This window comes from Pelodiscus sinensis, chromosome 1 (assembly GCF_052426305.1).
Source record: "Pelodiscus sinensis isolate ZL-2025 chromosome 1, ASM5242630v1, whole genome shotgun sequence".
Lineage (NCBI taxonomy): Eukaryota > Metazoa > Chordata > Testudines > Trionychidae > Pelodiscus > Pelodiscus sinensis.
The window spans coordinates 102,038,208-102,064,229 of record NC_143052.1 but is presented as its reverse complement, the minus strand read 5'-3'; the positions used below and the strand labels follow the sequence as shown (position 1 = coordinate 102,064,229).

At 44.1% G+C, this 26,022-nt stretch overlaps 2 protein-coding genes across 8 annotated transcripts in view; one reads left to right on the top strand and one right to left on the bottom strand.

Annotated features, from left to right (window-relative positions):
- TBXAS1 (thromboxane A synthase 1) overlaps positions 1-4,407 on the top strand; it is a 345,665-nt gene extending 341,258 nt beyond the window's left edge. For all 6 annotated transcript variants that reach the window (XM_075939406.2, XM_075939367.2, XM_075939378.2 and 3 more), the window contains 2 exons: positions 2,768-2,930; positions 3,311-4,407. In XM_075939406.2, coding sequence (XP_075795521.2) covers positions 2,768-2,930; positions 3,311-3,385 — 238 coding nt within the window. In that variant the 3' untranslated portion in view covers positions 3,386-4,407. The remainder of the gene's footprint in view (positions 1-2,767; positions 2,931-3,310) is intronic.
- Positions 4,408-12,080: 7,673 nt separating this feature from the next.
- LOC102461209 (protein mono-ADP-ribosyltransferase PARP12) overlaps positions 12,081-26,022 on the bottom strand; it is a 36,480-nt gene continuing 22,538 nt past the window's right edge. For both annotated transcript variants that reach the window (XM_075939347.2, XM_075939357.2), the window contains 5 exons: positions 23,719-23,815; positions 21,244-21,319; positions 19,774-19,904; positions 16,748-16,899; positions 12,081-14,795 (listed from right to left, as the gene is read on the bottom strand). In XM_075939347.2, coding sequence (XP_075795462.1) covers positions 14,488-14,795; positions 16,748-16,899; positions 19,774-19,904; positions 21,244-21,319; positions 23,719-23,815 — 764 coding nt within the window. In that variant the 3' untranslated portion in view covers positions 12,081-14,487. The remainder of the gene's footprint in view (positions 14,796-16,747; positions 16,900-19,773; positions 19,905-21,243; positions 21,320-23,718; positions 23,816-26,022) is intronic.

Genomic DNA, 26,022 nt, shown 5'->3' with positions numbered 1-26,022 from the left:
ACAGTTTTGTGGACACAGCTGATAAGACCCACATCTCAAATAGCCATCTTGTGAAAGTTCTAGCACCAAGTACTAGCATCTCAAACTCACTGACAATGAAGCAGAAAATCTAAGACTGGCTCTGATGCACTAATGTAACTACACATGTAATTGCTTTTGCATAGAGAAATCCTTTTGGAACAGCCCTTCCTGTACAGGAGGCTCCCAACTTGCGACGCGATTGGTTCTGGGGGAAGCGTTGCAAGTCGGGGGTGTTATAACTCAAACCCTCATTTACAATAGGCACTGTGCGCCGTCATAAATCCGGGCCGAGGACGTAAGTTGGGAGTTTTCGGCCCCTTCCACACTTACAACCATTTTTGTAAGTGCGGGGGGCGGGAGAGAAGGGTTGGAAATCGGGCTGTTGCAAGTCAGGGGCCTCCTGTAGTTAGTCGTCTCCTCTATGACTTAGCTCACAGAGACTTCATCTGAAGAAATGGGTTGTGCCCATGAAAGTTCATTATACCCTCTACATTTTTTGTTAGCCTCCAAGATGCTGCAGGACTATTTTTTTAAAAAATTTCAATTACAGACTAACACGGCTACCCCTCTGAAACCCATAAAGAGGGGCAGCACTGAAGTCCAGGTAAAAGAGCATTGTATTGTATTCTCAAAGGCAGATGAGTAAAGCCCTGTAAATCCAAGGATATCTGCTTTATATCCATGGATATCTGCAGTTCTTTCTTGTGGATATGGGTGCAAATACAAATTTTATATCTATAACCCTGCTAATTTGCCGCTATCTACTGTATGTCTGCAGATGTCAATGTCAGATATCAGTGGCTCATTTTTGCAGATACAAATGTTGTATTAATGCAGGGCTCTACAGATGACTGATCTGGCAATGATCTATTAGCAGATGTCATGTCTCAGTCTTCTATTGACCACTGGACTTTACAATGTACCCCCCAGCTTCTGGAAGTGTTTTGTAATCTGTATTTTAAAGAAAAGTGCATGTTTGAGGATGGGAACTATAATGCACTTGACCAGATGTGCAGTGCAGTGCTGTGCATAGCGTAGCTGTGGTAAATTTTTCTTCAGCTCATCTGGAAGCAGAAGATACCCATAGACTCACCTTAGCTTGCATAGGTTGCCAGTATTGTTAGTAGCCATCTTTTTCGCTCTCAAAAAACCAGAACTCCAGGATGTGTGTCTGTTGGTGAACTATCCTCAGACCGATTATGTTGCATGAAGGATTTATCAGCTCTAAATTTACTTCCCTTGAACCATGGCTGCTTTTCTAGAATGTTCATAGATTTTGAGGGCAGAAGGCCATAGATGGCAACTGCCCTTAATCCCATTGTCCTTGCATTATGTGACGCACCAAAAATGGGGAGACTAGCATGTTTTCACTACACTTGCCCTTATGTGGAACACCTTGATCCTTCTGTCCTGAGGCAGGTGGTATCTCTGTGATGTGTTTGTACAGTGGTACTTACTACAATTGGGCCCTCCTCTTTGAAGCTATTAGGAGCCACCATTAATATAAACAATCAATGATGATTTTCCTTTCCAGGTTAGGGAATTGCAACCTTCAAATAGCCTTCAAGAGCTCTCATCAGATTTAAGTCCTGCTGTGCTCTTTGCTTTTCTCTGGACCTTTCCTGACCATGGGCAGGGGCTGCAACTCTGGCTGGTCCTTGCATAGGATATGCAAGCAGAGGAGAGTTTGTTGCCCCTCCAACCCGTCTGCCCCCCACCCTGTTTGCACAAGTGCACGTATCCTTATAGTTATGTGGCTGGCTCAGCTGGCATTAGGGCAGTTCTGTGCTGGCTCAGTAGCCTATGGCTCCCTACTGCACAGGAGACTCTAGCCCAGTAAGAGCTGACATCTAGACAACAGCACCTCTTGACATGCCATTGCGTTTCTAGCATGTTCATAGATTTTGAGAGCAGAAGGTCAGAGCTCTGCTGAGTGCATTTAGCCCAATCCCTTGTCTGGCTAAAATACACCTTCCAGGAAAGCAGCCAGTCTGGATTTGAAGATTGCAAGAGATAGTGTTACCCCCACTTCCCTGGGTAGTTTGTTCCAAAGGTCACTCACCTTCCCTGTTAAAAAAATTGTATCTTTTTTTTTTGAATGTGTATTACTAATCTTTTTTTAATTACCCTCTTTTCTTCTGGACGACTGCCACCTTAGTCATCCCCAGGGTTTGAACTGGGCACTCCTAAGAGCATGTGTGCCTACAGTTTGAGCTAAATACTGAAATCTCCTACTTCCTCAATGGATAGAGCACATGTAGAACAGCAGGATACCCTGTGCAATATGAGCCTTCTTCCTCAGCCAATCAGATACTTGCTTCCATAGTCTTGTTTTTCTCATTGTCCATCGACCACGTTCAGTGCTTTTGCAATGCAGCGAGCAAGACTGTTTGCCTTCTAGATCAGCTCTTAGCATATGCAGGCAGTAATTTCACCATTAGATTATACATAGGATCTGGATTGCTGTAACCCCTCCATTAGTATTCTGTAGTTTCCTCAGATAATGAGTATTTATTGAGGGCAGTTCATTAAACACAGATTTTTAAAAATGAAGAAAGCCTGTTTGTGCTGCGAGGAGAACTACTCGTTGACAAAGGACGTTTTAGTTTAGATCAGTCTGCTAATGGTCCCTTGAGAATTGTTTACTGAGACCAATTTAAATCCAGCTCTTTCAAGAGGTGAGTAGAAAACCACATTGGTATGAAAACCATTTATTTAGCTGGTTTCCTATTTACCTCCCATACAGGTTCACAGCAGAGGCCAAGCTGCAGCAAAATCCCTTTGCATACCTCCCATTTGGGGCAGGCCCACGCAGCTGCATTGGCATGAGGATGGCTTTGTTGGAGATGAAGATGACTTTACTGCGGATCTTGCAAAAGTTCAAATTTGAAACCAGCACTGAGACTCAGGTTTGTATATCCCAAAGTTTATACCCTACACCAGTCAACTCTCTTCTGAGCTGACAAACCATTTGAACAAAGGCCCACGACATGTCATAGTGCAGTCATGGGAAAATAATCCAGGCCTGAATGCCATTATTTTAATTAAAATGTTTGTATGATCAACCAAATTTGATCTATAAAAGAAGCCCTGATTCTCCAGTGGTGGGGGGAGAGAGAGAGCACGCACAAGCTTGAAAGTTTACAACAGTTTACATTAGATAAATTCCTAAGATACCTAGGCATCCATTATCTAACCCTCTAGGCATCAATTATTTTTAGCATTATATTGCCAACATGTGCAGGAAGCGAGTCTATTTATAAAATATGTAATTTCATCTCTTTTTCAGATTCCTTTGCAGTTGACGTCTCTCTCAACATTAGGACCAAAAAATGGAGTCTACATTAAGATAGTACCTCGATAGAGCAAAAACCCTATTTAGAAAGCTTCCAAGGAGGTGATCTGTTTTTCAGTGCCTTATTGAAATACTTTTGAAATGTTACCCAAATCCATCAATGACTTGGGAGCCTAAATCTCATTGTGAGCCAATGGGATTTTAAAAGGTGTAGACCAAAATCCCACTGACTTTCAGTGAGGCTCAGGCCCCTAAGTCACTTTTGAAAATGGTACTTAGGTGCTTAGCAAAGTTTTACCCAAGCACATTACTGTGAAGAGTCTCTGAAAAGGCCTTCTGCTTTTCTTCACCCTTCGTGGTCATTGTAAGGCTCTCTTCATTTTGCTTATCCACATGGGAGTTTGTCTTGGCTCCAACATGCAGTCTGTACTTCCTCACCTTGAGTATATTTATATAATGTGGAATGATAGCCTGTTAACAGAGCATTCAGTCCTAATTTAGATATACTCCAAAGGGCTGCAAGCATAGTCATAATAGCGAGGACTAAAAGTCAGGAAATCTAGAGCCTACTCCCAGCTCTGTACAGAAAGCCACCCCTCACCCAATAAAATATTGCTTACTCGCTTGTTACCAAACAGTGAGACACTTGGATGAAATGAGCTAGTATTATTATTATCTAACATTTCTTACAATGGATTTAAAAATAATGGTAATCCTCTGTACAGCACTCAAGTGTCTATGACCAGACCAAAGAACATTGTAGACTAGCTATTAAGTTTTGTTTGTTACTGAATATTATTTAGAGTAGGGCTACTCAACTTTGGAAGTGCTGAGGGGCTATAATGATACTCACAGCACATGCCAAGGGCCACAATTTAAGTGTGGTTGCAGAGACATGCAAATATATATGCAAATAGCTTCTTTCACACTTGATGGGTATGAATACAAAGATTAAGGCAAGTCTACACAACACACAGGCCCTAGTTAAGTCAGTTCTGCTGCTATTAATAAAATGCAATAGTTACCTGATTTCCACCCATATGACAACACTTTTAATGAGCAATGACAATCCAGGTATTTAACTATGAAAACACATATCAGAAGACCATTCTATTGAGTACTTTTTTGTTTTGACTCCCACCAATGGGCCGCATATTGAGCCTCACGTAAACCCAAACTGCATCACGGGCCACATGCTGAGTAGCCCTGATTTAGAGAATTTTGAAATATAAAAATGTAAGCGTTTTGAAGGTCTAGGAAATTTTAGGGTTGATTTGAAGATAGTGGTATAGCAAGAGTTTTCCTAGCATGGCATGTAGTTTTTTTCTTTCTATGCATTTCAGTAGTCACCACAGTTGGTCAATTCATTGTTTCAAAGGAGGCTGCATGAGCGTAAAGCCAAGGATTAGAAGCCAGGAAAATAAGTTTCAATGGCTATGTTAACTCTTGGGTGACCCTGCAGCAAGTCACTTCACATATGTATGCCTCTCCCAACCCACACAGAGAAAGAACATTGGTGAATGCTAGGCTGAGAGTCTGCATTCAAGGAACCTGGATGTTCTCACGGCCAAAGCCAAGCAGCACGTATTTGACTCTTCAGGACCAGTTTGATCACAGCATCTGCAGCAGCTAAAGGCAAATAGTTTTTGCATGTGTCCCTGTTGCAGACTGCTGGGTCCTTGATAAGTTAGTGGAGCATTCCTCAAACTAGGACCCTGATCATGACAGCTACAGCATTAGAATTCCCAGCAGCCTCTACTCCTGCCTTCAGCCTAAAGGTATAGTGTCCCAGATCCTCAGAGGGCTTCCCCTGCTTTCAGTGTAAGTCAAGGAACCTAAATACCTTTGAGCATGTGGGCACTTGTCCCTTCCCAGGCCAACCAGAAGCACCGATGACATTGCAGGTAGTGCTACCAAATAAAAAAATTGGAAGTGCTACCAAATAAAAAAAGGTAGATCTCAGTAAGAGAGTGGGGTAATAAGTGGCAGATTTAAAAGTATTTCAGTGGGTTGCATAGTTTATTTTCTCTAAACGTAGGGCTAATTTTGTTTCTACTATATACCGAGATCATGAACAAGAGGACAGAAAGTGCCTAAGCACCGCCAAGCTCCATCTATATTCATCTTGCCCCAATTTTTTTTTCCTGCACTGTGAAATTAAGTTTCCTTAAGCTCCAGCCAACTGAGCTCTCATTGGTACTTTTACCAAAAGTTCACTTAAAAAAAATCTCAGTGGCTTAAACCTCCACCCCACCCCTCGCCTGACTGTTTCTGTGTGAATTGGTTTCTGCTGTAGCAGCAGCTGATCCAGTCACACGTGAAGGGAAACATCTCTCTTCTATGGTATACAGTTGTCTGCAAATAAGATACTAAGTAGTGCGATTAAAAACTACTGCTGCTGTTCCATGTATTCCCAGCTGCAGTTTCCTGCTCACATATAGCATACTGAGGCTGGTCTTATGGGCACAGCCTGCTTTTCTCTCTGCTGGTCACTGTGTCTACACCTTTAAAAGTCATGCTTTCATTGGGCTTACTAAGGCTTGTGTTTGAATTTTCTTCTAGCTTGAGTTCTAGAGTAGTAAATGTGGGTTATGAGCCTGATAGTTAATGCCCCATCCATATTTTCACTGCACAGCCTGGCCATGCAGGAATTTAAATGGTCTGATGTGCCTATGAAATGAAATACTGAGGTAATGGTCTTATCTAAAAAAAAAAAAAAATGCAACACGCACCTTATTGTCTATGCACAAATTTGCCTTGATTGTTTTCAATAGCATATTATTTGTGGTTGTGATTCTAAGTTACATTACATAATTATACCTGTAAACTGGAATAGTTTAGGGTGATGTCCTCATTAAAGTCATTTGATTGAAAAGAAAAAGTGTGTCCCCTTTGCTATGTTCTTGATATCCACATCAGAAAGTCAGCCTCCAGTTTTCAGCCAGAAGTGTTGGTGGCCCACACTCCCCAACCTTGGGATGTAAGCAACTAGTGAACTATGCAGTAAGCAAAAGCTTATCAGATAGTCAACTAGTCCCTCAGATAGTCGCTTCCCCCCCCTCTCCTACCTGCACCCTTGCTGCCTCTCTGAGAGGCAGCAAGGGGAGGGGAGCAGAAGCTGGTACTGGGAGGAGCTGGGTTAAAAGCTGGTTTCTCCCCCAGAACCGTCTCCGCAGGAGACAGGAGTAGTGCGGACCCACTGGGAGCCAGAACCGCTGATTCCTGGCTTCCGCTGGGTCCCCCGCCGGTCATCTCTTAATACATTTAAAAGGCAGAGCGGCCAGGGGGTTAGCTCCCAGGCCAGAAGCTAACCTCGCTGCAGCTTCCCTGCTTATCAACTAGTCGATGGAAAATCCATCGACTAGTTGATTAAACTAAATTTAACAGCCCTACGCCCAACTTGTGGCTAACTCATCCTCCCTTTCTTCATTTTTAAACACACACCTTTCAAACCGAAACCCTGAAGGTCTGGCAAGTTATATCTTTATCACCACCTTTATCCATTTTGCAATCTGTACTAAAAAGTGGTCACTTTTAAAAGTCATTTGTACACAAAACATTTTGGGTTAGAGAACCTTTCAAATGCAGCCATTCACAAAGCATTTGTTAGAAGGGGAAAGGAGAATTACTATTACTCATTTGAAAATTGTAATCTACTTTAAGGAACATTCTGCAGCATAGTACGAAGTCACTTCACAAAATAAATACTTTATTTACATTTGTTGCTTTCTATTCTATCTGTAAAATGGTATTTCCATCTGAACTTAACCATAGATGCAGATTTGTTTCGCACATATTTATTGTTCCCTGGGCATTAATATTAGCACCTGAATTGGAATGGTTAATAAAGCTGAATCTCCCATCTCTTATTACTGGGGAAAGTTATGCAGCAGGCAACAGGAAACAAACTCATTTATTTCCAACAGCCCTTGTCAAGTCAGATCCTCAAAGAAGTTTGCTCTCTGCCTTGCTATGATTTGCCACACCTGTTCAAGCAATTGGCAGTATTTCCTCAAGCATCAGTTCTCCCCCAATACTCCCTTGAATGGTTTCCCGGTGCCATCTCCATTTTTAAGGCACTTTTGAACAAGAGCCCTGACTAATTCACTGTACAGGTTCTATGACATGTGGTGATCCAACGATTAACTACCCACTGAAGCTGGATAACCCCCAAATTTGCCTGATCTTCCTCCCAAAATAGAGTAATTTAACATGAGCCACAGAAGTCACGTGTTTCCTCCACTTTCACAATGTCCTCTCCTTAAGGCTACCCCAAGTCCATGCGGCTAGGTCCTGTCTTGTCTGTGAGTCTGATCAACCACTCTGAAAATCTTGTCTTTAAATTCCCACTTCTAATCCAGTCATTAACAAAACTCTACACCACACACAGCACTGCCTCCCTCCCTCCCACGGATAAACAGAGCAGGCCTTCACTTGGCCCTCAGATTGTGTCCTGATTGCAGGTATCAGACTTGGCAAGAACATGAGACGAAACTACACATCCCTCCTGTTACCCCCCTCATGGTGCTTGGCTTACATCTAGGATTTGGCTTTGTTATCAAAGCCCTATAAATCAATATAACGTTATGCCTGAAAAACTAAGTCAATGGGTAGACTCGGTTTCCATAATATACACAACATGTTGGTTGGTCATAAAATGCTAGAGTACCCTACCATGCGTTACTGGCAAGCCAGCTTTTTCCTTTAGCCCACCCTCCATGTGCCTTCACAGGCTAGGACTACTGACAGAAATCCACAGAACCTAACCTCTCTGTTGTCCCTCTCTGCTGCTCACTCTTGTTCCAAACAATCAACAAACATGGCTTTCATTTGACAGTCACTGAAAGTTTGCATAAAATTCAGGCTCATATGACGTACCTTTCACAAGTCTAAAGGCCAATAATTTCCAACTGCACCGTGAATAGAGAATTCTATAGACTCCCTCCCGTAGCTTGTAAGAATTTGAACATGAAAGCTCACCAGAACCAAAAAGTACAATTAACCATGATATTTTCAACATTCAAGATGAGAAAATATGGTTTTAAAAAAAGCACACCTGTTTTTTCTGGGGATGGAGGAAGAAGCTTCTTCAACTTTTGATAGCTTACAATGGCAAATTCAGTGTTTTTTTTTTTTCTTTTTACTACTCTAACTGTACACACATTGGAAAAATCTTTAAAAGCTACAGTTGAGAAGAGAAAATCCACAGCCTAGACATCATTCATCCTATTATATTCAGTGGCAATAACAAGGCGAATAAAGGTCAATTCTGGATTTGTTTTAAAAATCCAATAGAAGTCTCAATTCAAAAATGAAATTGTTTTGAAATTTGTCACTGAAATAAAACTCAAGGGCTACGTCTACACTGGCATGATTTTCCGAAAATGCTTTTAACGGAAAAGTTTTCCGTTAGAAGCATTTTCAGAAAAGCACGTCTAGATTGGCAGGATGCTTTTCCGCAAAAGTACTTTTTACGGAAAAGCCTCCGTGGCCAATCTAGATGCGGTATTCCGCAAAAAAGCCCCGATCGCCATTTTCGCGATCGGGGCTTTTTTGCGGAAAACTCTACTGTGCTGTTTACACTGGCCCTTTTGCGCAAAAGTCTTTCGGAAAAAGACTTTTGCCCAAATGGGAGCAGCATAGTATTTCTAGAAAAGCACTGACAATCTTACATGAGATCGTCAGTGCTTTTCCAGAAATTCAAGCGGCCAATGTAGACAGCTGGCAAGTTTTTCCGCAAAATCACATGATTTTGCGGAAAAACTTGCCAATCTAGACACAGCCAAGATGTTCTGGCAAAAAGCATTTCCCCCCATAATACATCATCTTGAATGAAACTCCATTTTCTGGGCAGTTTTTTGGCCCCAAAATTTCAAACCAACTCCACTGGAGATTAGTCAAAGGAAAAAAAATTAACCTTGGGGGGGGGGGGGAGTTTAAATGCACATTCTTATGTTCAAATATTAAAAGTAGGGTTTAAGTAAATCTTATCTGGCCTGTTGCATTTCTTTCAGAAAACAAGAATAGCCATATATTTTTCAATGGGATCATCTATCTACATTAAACAACATAATCAGGTTTAAACACAGCTGAGAACATTTGAATTATAGGATAAAATGCTGATTAGAATGCTGAAAAGAACTGGTCCTATCAGGTGGTCAAGGCAGACTAACCCTGATTCCCTGCATAGTGTCTAAACACACTAAAGTTTTCCAATGGAGGCCAGATGATGGTAGATGCTAGGTAGTAAAAAGACATGCATCGAACAGGTGGAGCAAATTATTATTTCAATCATATAAAAATAAATACACACACATATACTGGCTGCAATACAGACTGCTCTGCTTTGCATGAAAGGCATTCAGTATGAATCCACTTTGTTGCTACTTATCAGAGTTAAAAAGCATCCACCTAGATAGAAACACTGAAGAGGATTAGAGCAGTGGTCCCCCAACCTTTTTGTGGCCAATAGCACATTCATGTTTTCAGAAGAGTGTGGCGGGCACCAACAATTTTTCAAGGCTTATTTTGTATTTGAACATTAAAGAATACAAAAAACATCATATTTAATATTACTTTAGACCAGGGGGGTCCCAACCTGGGGTACGCGTACCCCCAGGGGTATGAGAACCTTGTCAAGGGGATACGGGGAATATTTGGTAAATAACTAGATTATCCTAATTGAAATATTCCAAAAGTAGTAGTGTTAGTGAAAAAAGTTGTAGATTCTGGAGTCTAGACTTTATTTCCTTTCATATTGAATAGGGGATACGGGAAGGTTTAGTAAAAGCCAAGGAGGCATGGGGACTGAAAAAGGTTGGGTACCCCTGCTTTAGATTTAGCACTTGTCTAGTGAAAACAGATTGCTGGGCAGATAGAAGAAAATTAATCAACTCAAATCAAACCTCTCTCAACTCAGATTTAATTGGATGGCTAATGTCAAAAGAGCCATCATTAGTTTGGAAATGGCGTTCGACATTATGTTTTTTCGGTGCTGCAACAGTACCACCGCACAATAAGCAAACACATTTCCCTTTAGTGTCAATAAAACAATAGGATTCTTCCCACTCTGCGTTGAAATAATATGTACGTTGTCTTTTATTTGAACCACTCATTTTGGGGCAAAATGTTATAAAAATAATAAATCGCAAAGCATAAGAAAACAGCAGCATCAGTCGGGGCGGATGAGAGTTTTGGGAGGCCCAGGACAGCACAATTTCGTGGGGCCCCCCTTTGGAGAAAAAATAGAAAAAAGGCGTCAAATGCGCAAAATGAAGGCTATTTTCATATTAAATGTGAATTGGGTAAATTTGATACAAACTTAATTTAGTTGGATAATTTTTATTCTAATTACATAGTAATTCATTTTAAAACAAAATCCTGCATTAATAAAAGGGGGGAATCTAAATGTTGAGCAAAAAAATGCACACCCCCCCAAAAAAATTCATGGCACCTTTAAATCTCACACTCCACATCCCCACCATGTCCCTACCATCTGCTGCCATGTCTCCTCCCCTTGCTCCATCAGCTCCCTAGTGCCTTCTGCCCCCCAACCTCTCACCCTCCTCTGCTGTCCTGACTCCTGCCCTTCTCACTGCCCTCAGCCCTGCTGAGACCTGCCCCCGTCCACCAGCCCTTCTTTCCACTCCTCCAGCAGCCCCACTCTGATCATGTGAGCAACCCCCATCTCCACACCTGCCCTGCTTCTCTCCTCTGGTGCTGGTCCCTCCCCTGCACATGTCTGCCCTTCTGCTTCACCCCCTGAACCCTCCGGCTGCCTCCCCCTTCCCTCACTGACCCTGCCCTTTTTTCCTGATGCCCACCCCCTCACCACCCTCTCTGCCCCCATACCCTTCATGCCTGTGCCCTCACACAATCTGCTCCATCCCCGCCTTCCTCATGCCCACCCTTCTTTCAAACCTTCTCCCAGCACCTTCCCCCCCCCCCCAGCCTCCAATGCCCTTACCCTCTCCTCTCCCAGCATCACCCTGTCCCCACTCCCACTGACACCTCCCCTCCTGCCCTTTCCCTCATTGTCTGCACTTGGCCCCCTGGCATTTGTCTCCCCTCCACCCTGTGCCTTGGTGCCTTCCCTTTTCTTCTCCTGACCTGCCCCCCTCCCCTCAGCACAAGCCCCTTCCTCTCCCACCCCTTCCCCTTATTTTTCCCACACCCCCCACCTTCTGCCTTCCAGTTTGAGTCTGTTGTGATCAGCCCCGCCCCAGCTGCTTCCATGACCCTAGACCACGTACAAGGCCTGGAGCTGGGCCGCGCAGTTTTAAAATTTAAAGTCCCAAGCCGTAACGTCACAGTACGCCGGGCATCTCCCCTCTCAGCTGTTGCGCAGGCGTTTGAACACGCCACATATGCGCTCCCTCGGATGCCTTGCGAACCTGGCATCTCCCTGCTCAGCTGTTGTGCAGAGGGGGTGCACGAGACGATCAGAGGGAGCGCATGCCGCCGCACAACAGCTGAGAGGGGAGACACCTGGTTCACTAGACATCCGAGGGAGCGCATGTGCGGCATGTTCTCCGCGCATGCGCTCCCTCAGATGTCTTGCAAACCAGTGTCTCCCCTCTCCGCTGTTGCGCAGTGGCATGCGCTCCCTCCGATCGTTTCGTGCACCCCACTTTGGAGACCACTGTTTTAAAACACCAGCACAGGCACACAAATGCCCCAGCAGGCACCATGGCACCCGTGGTGCACCGCATTGGGGACCCCTGAATTAGAGGATGCAAACAGACCTATGTTTGATTAAAATTGCTTTTCAGTTCAATATATTTTAATTTGCATTAAAAGAGGAGCCATACATGTTGTGACAGATATCATACATACAGCCGAGAATAAGAAGATTCAATTTCAGTTTCAGACAGAAAGCTTCCAGTTAGACATTTTTTCCTCTTGGAAATCAGGAGGCACTTGGAATATATAACTAACCAATGCATCTACTATAACAGAGACGGTTGCTGTAACCAATGTGCCCCCTAATCTTTTCCATCCACGTGTGGATTTTTTCCATCTATGTGCAGAATAAATTTTTATGTGCATTCAAGCATGTAAGAATATGCACCACCAATTGGAACAAGCTGTGAGTCTCTGCTAATCAGCTGGGCGGCATTTGAATCGCTCCTGAGGGGCTGCACAAGTGCCCAGCTTACAGGGAACCCGGGCTGTAACCCCAGCAGTGACAAAGGAGAGTACGAACCCTGAGTAGTCTCCTAAGTGATGCAAATATTAAGCTTCAGAAACTAAAACCATGATTGTAAATGAGAAGTATACAGCTGCTTACATTTCCAGGTACCAATAAAAGCCATATTACACCTTCACTCCTCCTACATGCCAGGACAAACACATACGGACAGTGAAACTTATGGAAAGCTTTAGTGGCCTGACTTCTCACACCTCAATAGTAATGCACTCTAACAGCTCTATAGTTAGTTGTAGCAGCGTCACTACAATACTAAGTAGCTCAGCTGTTCACAGCAGCAGGGCACGAGGCACTATTGTTTATTTTGTGACATACAAGGATGGGCAACCTTTCACCAGTCCTTGCTACGTTTCCAGTTTTAGCACTTGCTTCCAATGAGCAACTTTGAGCAGAAGCTAGACTGAAGTCAGACCCATGCCAGCGTTAAGTAACAACTGATAATCAGAGGCATTATTAGGTTTCAGAAGTTTCTTCTGTTCTCCCATATTACAGGAAGCTTTTGGACAGAGCTTTACCAGCACATCATACCCTTTTGGGGGGTATTTATTAAAAATCCAGGCTTAACTAATGTGTGAATGAAAAGTTAACAGGTAGAAGAAGGGGAAAGCCTCCCAGAAGCACAGTTCTATTCTGAAATGCAACTACTGTATGTGAAATGGCACGTTTACCCAGTCTCTGTTCCTTTAAGACTGAGATAGCTAAAATTAGCGTCAGGAGTTTTGATTGCTTTTGATTTCTGTTAACATACAGGTGTGAATATAGCCAAGACAAATAGTGCACTAGATTCTGTTCTTTCTGGTATATCAACAGAATTGTGTTCTATAGTCCAATTACAGGATCAATCACTTAACCCTGTAGAATATAGTGTGTTTCCACAGATTTCCCTGAAGACATGACCTACAGAACCTTTCACTGATGAAGGAGGAAGAAAGAATCTTGTTCAATGCTTAGTTTCCCCAAGTTGAGTTTGCTGGGCTGACAACTAGGAAAAACAGCCTTTTAAAAAACCCCTTTAATCTGGAACCAGGGACAATAAACATGATCCCGGTGCTGATTCGTAAAGTAGAATCATGCTTTAAAAAAGTGCAAATGTGTATTTTTATCCCACCTTTGACAACTAGGAACAGAAAAGAGCAGAAAGCTGCAGCAGCCGCATCTCTCTCTCGTGCCAGAAAAATGTCAATTCTACAGGAAAGTCTAAAAGAGAAAAAGAGTTAGAAAGGGAAGTTCTTAGATGTTTTGCCTGAAGTAGTTCAATTGAAGAGCAGAAAACACACAACAACTGCTCTGGCTTCCCTGCTTACACACCCTAAGCTTGCCGCTGTTCCAACCACAACACACAGGTCTCTCATTTGTGTTAACATCACAAAGCCTGAGTCAAACTAACATACCAGCACAGATTTAACGCTTCCTCTTATTTTCTTTATAACCCACATTTGGGGCTTAACAAACCTGAGGTAATAAGAGGAGAAACTCTTAGCTAAAAGATGGCCATAGGAGGTTGCCCTGTTGTGGTAGCAGTGATCCACAGGAGGTCTGTGTGGGCAACAGTCCCAGAGAAACTATTATACTGCTTGCCCACAAGAAACTATGTGCAGACTTTGCCCTGGTTAACTAGTTTCACAGCTAACTTCCCTGGGGGGAAACATATTTATTATTAAAAATGACATTACAGTGACTTGCTTTTCCATTACTTCATGTCACATTGCAATAATCATATGAACATCTACTAGATTTATTAAATCTCCTGAAACAGACTAACAGTGGGAAAAACAAGTTAGTCCCACTGGAGAAATGTAGGAATAAAGACAGGATTTTAGAAACTCATAAAAATACTATGTCTTTTCGAAAATATCTTAAGATGGCCACCTCGCTTACTGTTACAAGGAGAGGGTGGAAAATCTAAGTGTGTATAAAAATGTACTGGGCACACTTTTATTAAACAAAACTCTCCTCAGTTAAATCAATTCCGAAAATAAGCATGTGCAGCCTTTGACAGAGCAGTTGCAACTGCCTGGTCCATATATTCAATTAGATATTCAGGATAAATCTGATGTTTCTCAAAGATGACAAAGATAGATGGGTTCGAAAGGCTATTCACGCAGCTGTCATAGAAATGGTTTTCATTGTCCTTGGCAGGAGGACGAAGATAGGAAGAGTTACCAAGGGTAAAATCCCCTGTCAAGACCCGAGCCAGAAACATGGTCTTGATGTCTAAGTCGGTCTTGCTATAGTTATCAGAGTATGATGCATCTCTTGCAAAGTAGCTTCCTGCAGTAGACAAAGATAAAGTGGGTAAGACTGTTGGCTTCCTGTAATATAACCATTAGAATTTCAAGGAGGGAAAAACCCATAATATTTACCGAATCAATCAGAAACAGGTGAAAGATTTGTAAATAGCGTGATAGGCATCTTTACCAGCACAATTCACACAATCTGATTTTTTCACAAAACATGTTAGATATTACCAGTGGTTTTCATTCTCTAAACTTCTATTTCCTCTTCTGCCCCTATACGCACCCCACCGCGCACAGATTTAGAAGCTTGAAATTGAACTATATTGCCCTGCAAAATGTTCTAATTATAAGCAACTGACCGGATGACTATACTTCAGAACAGTGGTTCCCAACCTTTTTGAACTTACAGATCCTTTTTCAATCCATTAAAATTTCCCCCTTCTCCCTGGGGAAGAGGAGAGAAAAAGTAAGGGGTCTGGATCCAAACATTTAAAACTTCCCATGGACCACTTGCAGTACCATCGTGGACCACCAGGAGTCCACAGGTTGGGAACCACTGCTCTAGAATGATGGATTGTTTAAAAAATTAAAGCCCATTTTGTTTCCCTTGATAGGTTATTCCTCTGCTGCAAATTGGGCAGTGGCAGGGACTGTATCATTTGCCAGGCAGAGAAGGAACATTGAAGCAGAGAGTAGTTTACTTGCATAGCATCAGAGACCAACTCAGTATCACTTCCTCCCGGGACTCGCAGAAAACAAGCAGCAGGTGATGGAGACAGGCAGTGTCATGGATTCAAATGAAAGTGAGGGATCTCTGGGGTTGGTGCTGGGTTCAACTCCATGGATCCATAGCTGCAATAAGGCTCATTCCCATAATCCTCGCCCTTCTTCATAACCCACCCCACCTTTCTGGCAGCACGACCAGCTTTGGATGGCAGCACAGCATGACACCAACCAATAGCTGTGCTCTGGGACTTCAGAAAATAGGGGTACTCGGGCAACAAGCCACACAGAATGACTGTTCAAGTCCCCCCCATCCCTCCCTCCCCGGCTTGGCCATCCCCTCTTCTCCAGGCGGTGCATTGGGAAAGGGCTCAAATTCCAAGGCCAGAAGGGACCATTATGATCATCTAGTCCAGTGGTCACCAAACTTTACATGGTCACAGTCCCCTTTCCTCCTGTCTGCTCCCCTCCTACCATAGAGCAGGGCTGCAGCTCGGTGGTGGGTGGGAGTGAAGAGAACATGGCCATGAGTAAGGGGGCCGAGGCTGGGACCACAGCTGGGGGCAGGAGTGAGGCCAATAGCAGAGCCCTGGATGGGTGGTGGGGGGGGGGGGTTGGGGCTGGCAGCCAGGCCCCCAGAAGCTACAGCAGAGCTGAGTGGCACTCCCTCCCTACCCCCTGTAGGAGCTGACCCAGGTACCAGACACAGCTTCTGCGAACATTCCTCCACACTTCCCTTGGGCGCACTCCACTGTTTGCAAACCTCTGATCTAGTCCGACCTCGCGTAGACCCCAGGGCAGAGAGCTCCCCCACAATATTGCCTAGAGCAGATCTTTTAGAAAAAGCAGCCGCTCTTGATTTAAACATTGCCATTGAAGGGAGAGCCCATCAAACCCTGAGGTAAGCGGATCCAATCACTAATTACTCTCACTGTTAAAATGTACACCATCAATGTGGGCTGGTAACAGGTATGCTGCTGGAAACATTCCTTGGGTGGGTTTACACCACACTGAGTAAAGCACATAGGCCAAAGTCAGGAGAAGTGCCCGAGTGCCAATTGAGTGTGTTTGTTACATTGCCACATTAAGTGGTTAACAGGAATGCTTCCCATACACTCCCCATACTTGTATGCCTAGTGGGTAACTCCTACCTCATGTGAATGCCTCCTCCAGACTCACACAGTTAAACTACTGCTGCAGCTACAGTTTGGCTGTAGAAAACTCTCTCAACCAAGGCTAGCAGAGCATGAGCTAGAGAATTACCTTTGCCATAAGCTGTCCCATGAAGACCACAGATCCTCCAGTCAAAGTTCTGCTGGCAGATGGCATCGATATGCTTTTTACTGGTCCCATGAAATAAGACTCGTTCACTCACGTCCTTTCCTCCATTAGTCTTCTGCATTTGCTCTTTCTGCCTGTAATAAGCAGCAACGTCAAAGTTGCACTGTGCAAAGACAGACAGGTTCCGATGAGGCAGGTGCTCGGATTATTTATGAGGAGTGTTCAGGTTTTGCAAACTCTTTTAAAAAATTGAGCAATTACACAGAAGTATGATTTTAAAGGGCCTGGTTTAAACAGAAACAGAAGCGAGATGCACCATGTAGTCAAAGATACCTATGTAAGAACTTGTAAGGCTCTGACTTTTGCCAAGTGCCTCCAAAATAGTCAATAAAAAAAAACATTAGTCTGCCTTCCCAGTCTACTGGAGAAATTCTTTGACACATGGGTGTGAGAGTATAATCACAGGTAGACCTTCCTGAAGGAAATCCTAGGCCCGTGGTCACCAACAGATCGATCACGAGATCTCAACCAGTCGATTGCAAGGCATCCTGTCTGCCCTGCCTCCATTTTCCTCCCACCCCCGAGAAGCCCCACTACCTACCTCAAGTGAAAATGGAGGTAGTGTCGGCTTCCCGGGGATGGACAGAAGTCCCACAGCTTAGCGCCACTTCCAGTGATTCCGGAAGTGCGCTAGCTGCTCTGCCGGGTGTACTGTGGGAGGGAGCATCGGCTCCCTGCACCGCACAGGAGGGGTGAGTCAGCCCTGGGGGAGGCGCATGCGGGGGGAAGGGGAGAGGGGGTTGGCCCCGGGGCAGGCTTCCCTGCACAGGGGTGGGGGGTCGGCCCTGGGGCAGATGCGTGCAGGGCTTCCCTGTGCTGCGGGGGGCAAGGGGGGAGTGGAGGAGGGAGGAATCGGCCGGCCCTGGGGCAGGCACGCGCTGGTTTCCCTCTGGGGGGGGGGGAATCCTGGGAGGAGGCAGATGCAGGGGACTCTCTGCCTCCACTGGCACCCCACTCCCCGCTCCCCAGCCCTCACTCCCCACTCCCCGAACGCTGTTCCCTCTCCCCTATCCCCAGCTACAGTACTCTGTCCTTATTCCCGTCCCCACTCCCTGAACTCTGTTTCCACTGGCACCCTATCCCCTGCTGCAGAACCCTGTCCTCTCCCCTCCTAGCACCCTGTTCCCTCTCTCCTGCCCACGGCCGCAGAACTCTGTCCCCAAAAAATGTATAATTATAAATGCTTCATTTTAGATTTAAATAGCATGAATAAAAAACAGACCATTTATTTCATAACTATAAACACGTGATTTTAATTTTATACATCGCATAATTTAAAAATAAACTGTTTATTAGAGTGTGTAAGCAAGGGCTGGGGATAGCAAGTGATGGACAGGAGGAGAATAGAGAGGGCGGGGCAGTAGATCTTCGCCTGTTCCGAGATTTAAAAAGTGATCTTGGGTGTATAAAGGTTGGAGACCACTGGCCTAGGCAGAGTGGAGTTGCAGTCAAACTCCTGCAGAAATTCCCTAGATGACAACTGTGAAAGGTCTGCGATGGGGTGCACCAAACCCACACGGGGCCACTGGAATAATCACTGAGAGCTCAGGAGATCATGCCCCACCCTCCCCTGCTGCCACAGCAGGGGTAGCTCCAGGAGCTGACTCCAGCCGGGACTGAGCAGTCCCGGCTCGTGTCAGCTCCGGAGCCACCCGGGCTGCGGCTCTGTATTTTCAGTGTAGTAAGAGCCACTGGGTTCTTACTACCTTTAAAATGCAGAGACACAGAAATCAGCGCTAGCCAGGACTGCTCAGTCCTGGGTCATGCAGAGTCCAGCAGCCCCTGTTCGCAGCAGACAGCACTGGCCACCGTGAACAGGGCAGGTGCTAGACTAGTCCCTGTTCGTGGCAGCCAGGGCTGGCCACAGGCAGGGGGTTGCTTGTTGGCAACAGCCTATGTCCCAGCGGGGAGCTGAGCGCCCCCCTGTGGACTCCTGTAGACAGGGGATGCTTCGCTCGCAGCAGCATCCCCTACCCCCCCCACCTCTGATAGAGGTGGGGGCAGAAGGTGGCGGCACTCTGAAGAGGGTGCTGGGGGCAGCTGGCTTAAAAGCATCGGCTTCAGTCCCCCCCACCCTTGCTGCATTTACTTGTCGAATAATCGACTCGTCGGTAACATCCCTAGGACTGACCCTGGGTATATAGCAGAAGTCGATGCCTGAACCCTTAGCAGGGAAGCTCCCAGCCGCCTAGGACTCTGGGTCAGAACTGAGCGGGAGGGGCCAGGTTCCCCTACTACACCCCACAGACCACTAGGAGTGGCTGCTATTTGCTCTCAATCCCAGCCCAGAGGCTCAAGGACCACAGACTACTCATTCCCCCCCACCCCCTCCACCCAGGGGCTACCTACTGCCTATTGCTGTTCTGCCCCTACTCAGAGGGCCAGAACCCCAAATGTAACTGCCTGCCCCAGCTGAAGGCTTGGGGGCTAGTGAGTGTTTGTTTGCTCAGTCCCATGCAGGGACTGAAGCTCATGGCACTGCAATTACATGTCACAGGGCACCAGCTGGGTGGAGGGGGTGTACCAGCCCCTGAGTGGATAAAGGAGGGAAGACTGGCTTGAACAACAGTGCCCCTCCCCCGTTACATTCTGTCATTTGCACTTGCAGATCTCCTTTGCTGGCTGCCAAATTCCAGCTCTTGTGCAATGTAGCTCATGGGAGATACTGCTTGCAGAAGGGGAGAGGCGTTATCTCAGGAAGATGGGCTACTCCCACAGAAGGCTCTGATGTCAAAGTAACCTCTATACTGCTGGAGTTCTGCCTCAGCCAACTGCTCTTCAACTAGGTGCAAATCTCAGCTAAGCAGTGGGCAAGCAAGTTCTAAAAAGCAACTGTGCACTTAATTTACATGACTGCAAACTGGTTTCTTGCACAGGACTCAGAACATAACCCTTAGCAGTAAGTATTAACAACATGAAAACATACTAGAGCAATGTTTTACACTTACCACTGATATACTTTCCAGAGAGTCGGGTTCTGGATTCTCTGAATCTGCCGAATGACTGTTTTGGGCATTGTGCGCTGAAAGTCAGCCTGGACCTTCTTGTATTCGTCAGAAGAGCTGGGAAGTTTGATGAGCTGTAAAAAATATATATATATACACACACACACACACACACACGCAAGCCAGTCTCTTATCTTTTACAAACACATCACAAGCCATCATATTATTACTTCTCAAGTCCTGAAAGTGAACTTTAGAAACACAGGAAATTAACTTGAGCTTTCCTACATTTACTGGAAGATGCATTGAAGGTTTAAATGGGGAAATCCTGAGAGTTCTTATTCTTTAAATAAAAAGATGGGAGCAGGTATCTTTAAGATTCAAAGGGGGAGAAAAAAAAACTTTATTTCTCCCCAGTTATAGTAGCTAAACAGAGCTGAGGGAGGAGGTATTCATGAAATTTGTCAACTTCTTTATTCTATTTCAAATTTTCAAAATGTGAAAAATTTCCACCCACTTTACTAAATAAATGTTAAGAACAAAACCCATAACATTAGTAAAATATTTCCTCCTCTTGACTGCACATTTATAATAAAAAAAAACCCAACCTTCCCTTCCACCCTGTCCTTCAGATCATCTTTAAGGTGCTGCCTCAGGAATACCTTGTCTATAATCACCTGGCAGTATACTCTACAATGAGACTAAAATCCTGTATTCCTACCTGCTCCATCCAAGAATAGGAATGAAGTAAGTTTGCCTCACCACCTGATCAGCTATTTTGTGCTGTTGAATTTATAGTGCCAGTGCCCAAAAAATGTATAACCCCTTGGACCAGAACCAAACACAAGACAACATAGCACAGGGGAGGAGTAAATAGAACTGAAAAGCGGTTTCAATTCAATTCTCCCCCAATTTGACTACTGGACATTAACCAAGTCTTGTCTCTAGGTTAATGCAGTCATTGCAGCTTGATTAGGCCAAAGCCCAGATCCTCCAGTAAGATCTGCCTGAAAGGTGATGATTCTTCCAGACACCTAAACCACCACATGGTCATCACATTCCACAATGGCAGTCAGATGGAAAGCGGACCTCTTAAACACCAATTTATTCTGTTTCCCCAATTCTACTGTAACACAGAACCAAGGAGAGACCATTCACTAAACTGACAGCTAACACTACTTATCTAACAAAACACAAGCTCTTGGTTCCAAAGAAACTTGCATCTATCGAGGCATGCAGTTGGGTGATAAGGACACGCTGCCCCTCACACAATCTCGCCCTCAGAAATGTGGTCCCACAAAAGAGAAAGGTGAGGGATATGAAAGCTTTCTAGCTGCTACTGCAAGAAGAGGTACAATCAGAAGTCACAAGGTGGTGGTGCAATATCCCCTAAGTGGGACTACGCAGAGTCTCTCTCAAAAAGCCTATGTTTTAAAACGCTGTACGTGGTCAGATAAAGTAAGAGCTCCATACCTTGTATCCCAGTTCAGGTAAAGCTGATTTGTCCCAGTGAGCTGGAATGGATTCTTCTTCTGAATAATCAACACCACTGTATAATACAAGAGATTTTGTATTTATATTAAAAAAAATTATAATATTTACAGCATTACACTGAAGGAGAGCTTTGCCTAAGTTAGAATAGATAATAGGAATAGGGATAAAATGACAGGAAAGTGCTCAGTATCAACTGAATTACTAAACTGAGCTCAAACTACTCATAATGTTGTTGTAGAGGTCACCAGTTCTCACACAAACCAAACATTTAGGGGTTACATCCCTTGTGTTACCATTAAGCTCACTTTGCTTGGGCCTTCTGCAGTTTTGCATCCCAGTCTCTAGGTAGTAAGAGGTTATGGCCTTTCTACTGATTAATAACAATCTACCATTACACATGTCCAATTCCAACTGCCTACACAGGACTAGAACATAGATCTTGAGATATCATATATCAGAGCATTATGTGAAAATATGGAAACACTGAGCTCCTGTGTAGCCTCAAGATATTAAAATGTTATTTTCTAGTTCCTAACAGCCAAAATGTCAAGTTTAATCTTCAAATCCAGCTTGACTTGATAGCAACAAAAGCATGCTTGGGGCACCTATGTATAACAGTGGTTAGGAAACATTTCAGCATCACAAATGCATTGTGCTTGTTCTCATTTACAAAACACTAAACAATGTCTCTCTCATTCTAAACTCACTTACCCAAGAGAGCATGTATAGCTAAGTTACTACACTATTTTATCTAATGGCCCTCCATCACTTATTATTAAAATAAAACAACAACATCATCATCCTCATGATGGAGATATACCATCTCATAGAACTGGAAGGGACCGTGAGAGGTCATCGAATCCAGTCCTCTGCCCTCACAGAAGGACCAAGTACCATCCCTGACAGATTTGCCCCAAAGCCCTAAATGGCCCCCTCAAGGATTGAGCTCACAATCCTGGGTTTAGCAGGCCAATGCTCAAACCACTGAGCTATCCCTCCCCCCTACAAGTTTTTTCCCTACAAGTTCCTAACCCTCCTAAACACCATACTTCATTAACAATGACAATTTCCAATTTGCTGCATAGATCGTCAGTTACAAATTTATGGCACAAGACAAAAACTGCAGAATGGTTAGGCAGAACACACAGCTGTTACTCATATTTTCATTAATGAAATACACAAAAAAGTAGGCAGGTGCCAATGAAATCTGCTGACAACATAAAATTGTAGGCATTTTCAATTCTGAGAAAGATCAAAATATTAGAGAATTGGATTACCTAGAGGGCTGGAGTAATAGAAATTGGATGAAATGTAATATCATGCACTTAGGGACTAATACGAATTTCTGCTATAAACTGGGGGCTCATCAGTTGGAATGTCAGAGAAGACAGATCCGGGTGTATTAGTTGATCCCAGGACGACTATAAGCCACCAGGGTAAAGCAGCTTAAAAAAAGTGAATGTGATCCTAAAATGCATCAGACAAGGCATTTCCAGTAGAGATAGAGAAGCGTTAATGCCATTTCACAAGGCACGGATAATAATCTGGAACACTGCATTAAATTCTGGTCACTCGTGTCCAGGAAAGAAGAATTCAAACTGGATCAGGTACAGGACATAAACTACTAGAATGAGGGATAGGAGACTAGAGAGCCCAACTTACAAAAAGGACACTAAAAGAGCTTGCCTTGTTTAGCCTAGCAAAACAAAGGTTGAGACAGCGCTAGCCAACCAACCAGAATAAAAAAATCTGAGTAATCTTGGTGAGAAAGAGTACTGGGTTTCCCATCAAATCACTGACTTGAATCCTGCTCATGGGCTCTGCCCCTTCCTAGCAGCTCTTTGTAGTCTATGCTTGCCCAATTATTAACTGATTACAACAATGAGCAAGCTATTTTTAGAGTAGGACTAGAAAGTGTGAACAAAAAAACACCCACTCAAATGAATAATTACTCCTCCCCACAACTCTGTTTAGTTCTAAAAAACACTGCCATACTCATTTTAGTTGGGGCTGGCAAGGATACTCAAGGAACTGTGAGAAAGGCTGTTTCTATTACCAATGGCTCAAAGGTTTATTTTTGCATTTTATAGGCACCAACTACTGTATGGGGGAGAGAGGATCTAAAGAGACGTGGGCCATTACATACAGAAATTAAGTCTCGCTTACTTTAACATTTTCTGAAGTCTATCTGAAATTGATATCAGTTTTCAGACACGTTCTATCCTATCTCGCAATTATTATAATTAGCATTCATAGTGCAGTAGCACCTAGACATCTCAGACGGTTCCGGGCCCTTATTGTGCCAAGTCCTTTAAAGTCATATTAAAGGAAAGACCCTGTTTCCAAAGAAACCTTTGCTTACTATTCATGTGCTCTCTGCAAGATACTGCATAATAATGGATATATATGTATTCATGCAATATCTCAAAATAGAGTACAGTAGCTGTAGTTTACCTGATTCTCCTCTTCTCCACATCTTGTGGAGAGACATATTTGGGTCTCCTGCAAACCTCCCTCTCTGTCTTAAAGCGAAGGTTTCTCTGCTTCATGGCTGAAAACACAACAAAGACAGCAAATTTCTTTCAACAATGTTCACATTTGGGGCAAAATTCTCCATTAACATTCTCTGCCAAGCCTGTTACCAAACAATACCAGCATCCAGCTCTAATTATATGACGCAAACTCCCATTTGTGTCTGACTACAGCAGCTATGCTCTGCCATGTAGCTCAAAGAATTCTTACTCCAACGTTTTATTGGTTTTGCTCTGGAATTAAAGGAAATGGCAGATACTTCACTTTACTTTCCAGGGCTTTGGAGAAAATAGCTGCTATCTGCGATGCATCCATGGGATAATCCTCACACTGTTCTGCTCATGTGCTTCAACCTTCACCTGACAGGACCAACCCTACAGAATGGCATTCTTCACACTCAGGTTTCAGCCTCTCCCGTAACAATGTCAACAAAGGTGACAGTGTTATGTGGACATTAGGAATGTAAAATCCCATTTCATTGACTAACTGGTTCACCAACTAAATGGAAGCGAGTGGAAGGTACTCCAGCCTAGCTGGAACAGCCCAACTGCCCGCTGCTGGGCTGGCATGGCTCCACCACAGGCATGGGCTAAAGTAACCCCTGTCTGCAGAGGGTCCTCCCCCTTCCCCCCAAAGGAGCTGGAGAAGCCCCCTGCTCCCACCAGTTAATTTTAACTGCTAAACCTCATCTGTTAAGGGTGAGGCTTATCAGTTAACTGATTAAACCTTCACATCCCTAGTGTAAACCTCTCTCTCCTTAAAGCTCTTCCTAGATTATTAATTCTTCAACCAGGCTGCCAAAACAGGCACCAAGGGAAGGGAGGCCACCCTTCTCCATCCGGACTTAGCGGCATTAAGACCTTGTGGGTAGGAAATATTGTTGTATGATTACTTTTTGTACACTTAGATAAGTTTTAATTTGATTGTTTTAATGACATCTGGGGAAGAAATCCAAGTGATTTGTGTTCTTGCCACTGTATTTATTGTGGTGATTATCATCATCTTCCCTTTAGCAATAAAATTGTTTTCTATTTCATTCCCTGAGTTAAGGTGTGATTGCTGTCAATCCCTTACTGGCACTAAAGAGGGGGAAATCTGATGGTTCCACTGCATGGTCACCTGGGATAGAGGACGAACTTAGATTTTCTGGTCAGCTTGGTGAGCCTTACCCATTCAAAATTCACTAGAACTCCTTCCCAGCCTTTGAAAAAGGCAGAGATCATCGTTCATTTATTTATTTATTTAAAAGCAGAAAGTTTCAGTTGTGTTTCCCATTCTCATCAACATTTTATTCTTTTGGCTGCCAACTGCAGCCTCCACTTCCTGAATGAAGACAGATCTGATGATGAAAGACCCAGAACTAGAAGAGTTTTATGACTAGACAGCCAGTTCCCTCCCTCCACTTTTCCCAGTTACAGAGGCAATCCAGAAAGAGAAAGGAGGTATGTCAGGGTAGAGATACTGAGGCTGGGTAATTTATAATCCAGCAGTTCTTCCCAACAAGTTAGAACAGACCTGATGTCTACACTAGATCACGCCAGGAGCCAAAGCAAACTTTATCTGTCCCTAATACAGGGAGCTGTGAGCCATGGCCAGCACAGCGATACATTTTCCCTCTGGTGCCTACATAAGAATACAGGGTTGTCTGGAGACATCGTCTTATCAGGGGCTTGTACCTTACATGGCCATGTACTGCAACTGCTGCCAGTTCACACAATCATCTCCAATCAGGGTTTAAAAAGAAATGGGGTCTCTTTCAGGGAGCCACAGAGAAAGAGGTTCTTGTAGGGAAACCCCTTAGAAACGGATAAGCGTGAGCAGCAAGCAGAGGGTGAAGTTTACACTGTATTAAAGTGACAAGAAAAAAAAAGCCAAATCTCAGAAAGGGATTCATACTCTCATACTTCAGGACTTCATACTCGCCCCAGAGCAGGATGGGAACTCCACTCTGCTTAAAGACTGAGTTCCAGAACAACCTCCAGGAGAAAGTTCATGTTTCCCTTCTGCCTATTTTTCTGGGTAGAAAGCGACAGTAGCAGAGATTCAAGACTAGTCCTAGTGAATCTAAGTGGGGCCAAGTGGTTTGTGTTTCTCCAGGCGTATGCACAGTAGGTTTGGGGAACACATGGGAAGGGGATTATCATCATATATATAGCAGCCCAATGTCTGAGTGTCTGTAACGCTGAAATGCTGGCTGTTCCCTCTGGGCGGCACTGTTGCTGAAAT